The sequence below is a fragment of the Arachis hypogaea genome, chromosome 19 (genome assembly GCF_003086295.3).
Source record: "Arachis hypogaea cultivar Tifrunner chromosome 19, arahy.Tifrunner.gnm2.J5K5, whole genome shotgun sequence".
In the NCBI taxonomy this organism is placed as follows: domain Eukaryota; kingdom Viridiplantae; phylum Streptophyta; class Magnoliopsida; order Fabales; family Fabaceae; genus Arachis; species Arachis hypogaea.
In genome coordinates, this window is record NC_092054.1 from 94,546,340 (window position 1) to 94,550,886 (window position 4,547).

The 4,547-nt window shown below is 38.0% G+C and overlaps 1 protein-coding gene across 1 annotated transcript; it reads right to left on the minus strand.

The window, feature by feature from the left end:
* Positions 1-418: 418 nt before the first annotated feature.
* LOC112776018 (protein EIN4) lies at positions 419-4,287 on the minus strand. The gene is made up of 2 exons (XM_025819968.3): positions 1,928-4,287; positions 419-1,083 (listed from the first exon to the last, which is right to left on the minus strand). The coding sequence occupies exons 1-2, from the start codon at positions 3,707-3,709 to the stop codon at positions 568-570; spliced, it is 2,298 nt and encodes a 765-aa protein (XP_025675753.1). The 5' UTR covers positions 3,710-4,287; the 3' UTR covers positions 419-567.
* Positions 4,288-4,547: the final 260 nt, after the last annotated feature.

Below are 4,547 nucleotides of genomic sequence, written 5' to 3' on the forward strand. Positions count from 1 at the left end.
TTTTATATTTTTTTTTAGTCCCACCTACAAAATAAATGATAAAAGATCATATTTTATTCTTTAAAATAAAAATTCAAAATTTAAAAGATATAAATTTATTGTTAATTACTTTACAAATCAACACTAACGACCCACAAAACCTATATATCTTCACTAGTCACTAAGCTCCACTATCTCAGAAGTGGTCGTCATACTTGCCCGTGTCTTGCAGCAATCCTACCTTGGAGCTTGATGCTATGCATTCTACACGTGTATAGAAGAATCTTGTAATCTACACCGGAACAAAGACCTAAATTGATTATTTCCGCTAACAACTTCTAAAATATGATTGTTCACTTTTTCATTTGCTGTAAATGGTTAGCCTTCGCCGTAACAAATGACAAAGCTATAATTAATCGTGGTACCAGAACCACAATCATAGAAATGTCCAGAAAAGTGGACCCACTATATTTATGTTTTATTATTATATTTATGATTTTTAAGTTCCCAAAAAGGTCCCTATATTCTATACATTTTCTACTTCTAGTTATAGATTTTGAAGAACATAAATTAAAACTGTTTACGCCTTTATGCACCGGCACGTTGCAGCACTCTTCCAAGTTCATCAGCCATCTCATGAAGTTGTACAGGTTTGTGCACGAATCCATTTATTCCAACCTGAATGCATCTCTGCTTCTCATGTTCTTCGGCACTCGACAAAAGGGCTACAATCAAGGGCCACTTATGGAAGTTCCGGATCCGCCCTGCCACATCAGAACCATCCATGTCATGCATATGAAGTTCTAACAGGATTATTCGGAACGAGTTATTTGAGGCGCTTATGGCACTCAGGCATTCGAAGCCCGAAGAAACGGCAGTTACTTGACATCCAAGCTTCTCGAGTAGCTTCTTCGTCACAATCCGGTTTACACAGTCATCGTCGGCTAACACAACCTTAAGGCCTTTAAACTGCGAATTCAAATAATCTCTCGGCGCAACTATGGATTTTCCGAGCGGTGGTGCTTTCCGAAACTTCAGAAGAAGTGTCATGCCTTGTGGCAAACACTGAGGATTTGGTGATATCCAGATATAACCTTGCATCATCTGCACATATTTCCACATAGTAAAGTCAGAGTTACCAAACAATACCATGAATATGAAGAATCAAACTATAATACATAAAATTTAGGGTTAATTACATTGATTTCACTAAGATTATGCAATATTGTGTAACCAAATCACACTCTGTCTCTACCTTATTTACTTTATACTAATCCCTAACTAAATAATTCTTATTGTTACAGTGGTATCCTAATATAACATGTAGAAAGGAAAAATATGAATTTCTTTTAGTCTAGTTCGTGTCATAGTTCAAAAACTAAGCCATATGATCAGATCAAAATCAAGATTTGAAGCTAATTTCCCCAATATGTTCTTTAAATTATTAAGTTCTTTTCCAAAAACAAGTTAGGTCTTTGACAAAACAGGCACATACCAAAACTGTGCAGCCTCTATAAGAGGAATATGTGAAATGGCGCAAATATTAGTAAATTAACAGATCATCCATGTATGAGAATTATTCTTATGAATGCCATGCCTAATATTAACTTCCAAATGTCAAGAAGATGACCAACGATTTTATGCCATGTTAGAAGGTGAATCACCCAATGTTCAATGTTGCCTACAGTTAGTTTCAAATGAGACACAATGAATCTGAAATTCATATATTGAAAGGAAAAATGGGTTGCTGGGAAACTTGTTCCTTTGTAGATTACAAGCAACCTAGTATGCATATTGGTCCTAAGATATCAAACAACAAAAAAGTGGAGTTCTCGGCGATCATAAGCAGGACGAAAAGATTATCATGGAAATTATCCATTACCAGTATACGACTACAATCACATAATGATGAAGCACGTAAATTTGATCAATATAGTTATGCACTAACCTCCACCAACTTTCTGTACAAGCTGAAGCACATGCCCTCTGTTTGTTCATTGTTGTGGTACCCACGACTGGCATAATTTATGGTCGGAACCAGCTCCTCCGATTGAGAACTACTGATTACCTGAAAATCAAATTTGATATGTACATAATCATTTTGATTCCTCATATTCCATGCTTCATTGATTTTATCATCCTTATCTCCACCATAACTTTCTAAAAAGACACGAAACTTGAGGTTCCCTTGATCGTATGTGTTCAATAAATCGCCAATCATATGCAGAATTACTTGTAAGGCCCTCTCATCATCACCTACAACCAGATCAGGCAAAGATTTCTGGACATCAATCTCAAGACCAAAGCCTTTATATACACACAAACACTTGGCAATACAAGCGGCTTCCTTCAACATTGAATGTAGAAGGAAAGGTTTCATGTCTAATGGAAAGCTTCCCTTTTCATTCTCTGAAATCCCTACTACGTCATTAATTAAATTTGAGAGCACCCTGCTAACTTTCAACATTGAGTTGCCAATAATCTTCTGTTCAGGTCTCATATTTTCATCTTGTAACAGCGAAAGAAGCCCCAGAGTGGAATGCATAGGCCTCCGCATTCCATGACTCATCACTTTCTGAAACGCTTTCCTCGCTTGGCTGGCCATCATTGCATCCTTTCTAGCCTGCTGCAATACTCGGTTCTGCTCTGCGAGTTTCTGTCTCATTCTCTGTGATTCTTCAAGAATGAATGCATGAGACAAGGCCACAGCTACCTGATCAGCAACAACTTCCACTATCTCGAGCTCTTGGTTAGTCCAAACACGCAAGTTTGATTTTGGAAGAACCAAAACCAGTAGAGCATAACATGTCTCAACCTTCTCCGGGGTCCCGCCTTTGAAATTCGAAACGCGAAGCATGGGCATTCGAACAGCTGCCACTGCACCCCCAGTGCCCCCATGGCCGCCATTACTCGCAATTCCCAGCGCAGATTCCGGCCGCAAAATCCTCACCCCCCTATTCATTTTTATATCCAAAACATCCGAATCGTTCCTAGGGACATAATTGCGAAAATCCCTCGATGGGCTAGCTTTCAATTCGTGTGTTAAATGCATTTCCCTTCTCTCCTCATCTGGCATCCAAACCGCACAATTGTCCAAATCCAGCGCCTTGGAGAGCTCGACAAGCGTGGTGTACAATATAGTATGCTTATCAAGGGACTTCCTAATCTCCCTGGTGAGCATCCGAACGTGCAAACTCGTCTCCTTCTGCTTCTTCATCATTCCAACCTCCTGATCCAACTCCAAGACATTCTGCCTCAAGAAGAGCTCCCTGATCTTGACCTTAAGTAGGAGAGGGATCAATGGTGGAAGGGTCAATGCAGTTGCACAAGAAACAAGGGCAGTGAGGAACTTAGCAACTGTGAGACAAACCACAAGTTGGAAAGAAGGAGGGCCATGGTAGGAATAGGTGTTGAGCAAATGGGTCAATCCACACAGCACAATGAATGCTATGAACTGAAGAAACAGCAGTTTAAACGGGACATTGGAACGGCTCACAAAGTAAAGTAGCTCAATGGGTATGGAGAAATATGCAATGGAGATCAGAAAGTCACTCACTTTCTGCCCAACTAGTATGTTTTGTATGCTTAGAATCCCTTCTTCATCATCACAGTTGCAGTTGTCGTATTCTCCAGAATCATTCCCAGAAACACAACCAAGCACCACCAACAAGAACAATAACACAATGCTACGACCCACTCTTGTTTCCATGCCACAAATAACTCTAAGCATTATCCTTCATACTAATAATTTTATTCAAAGATCTCAGAAGAAATTAAATGAGGAAACAAAAATGAAAACTCTCAGACGGTCGCCTAACCGAACCTGATTAGAATCCGTCAAACTCAAGAAGCAGCATTCCCAGAATTTGAAGAAGCTTTCATTGCCTACTCTCTCTTCCAGAAGCGAAGCATTTTTATTCTGAATGTAGAGAGAGACAGAGAATAATAAAAAGAAGAAAATGTTATATTAAACTGTGGAATCCGGAACGGAATGAAGGTAGATATTTTTATTTCGGAGGGTAAGAGGAAAAGATAGAGTGGGACCCAGACAAGGAGGTTTTGTAAGTAAGGTGCATGAACCTTGAGTTGGGAGTAAGATTTAAGAAGCACCAAGCATGAGTAGTGACTAGTGAGAGAGTGATGAGTCAGTCGTTCGTACTGTGTTTGAATGTGAAAGTCACCGTCAAACATGCGCTACTTGTCTACTACGATTTAGCAACACCTATGCTGATGGGAATGGGAATCTACAATTCGTTGAATCTCATCTCTTTTCTAATTCTGGTAACTCACTTCCCATCTTTCCCACCCACTTGCTCACTCCTTCGCTGTTTTTCATTTTATAGTATTATTCCTTAAAAGAAATAGTTTAATTTTGATGCTTTTATATTATAAAATTATTAAATGTGGTCAATATTAAAAATAATTATTTTTATTAAATGTAGTATTATGTAATTAGACAATTCTAAATGTATTAAAATTAAATTCTAAAAATAAATATTAAATTATCTTTAGTCTATTAATATTTAAAAATTTAAATTTTTTAAAATAAAAATTGATAAAATAAAAAG

Excerpts from the sequence above, each read along its gene's own strand:
- LOC112776018 (XM_025819968.3), bottom strand. The coding sequence starts at position 3,709 with ATGCTTAGAGTTATTTGTGGCATGGAAACAAGAGTGGGTCGTAGCATT. Across the intron at positions 1,084-1,927 it reads TGTACAGAAAGTTGGTGGAG|ATGATGCAAGGTTATATCTG; the intron begins GTTAGTGCATAA and ends AAATATGTGCAG.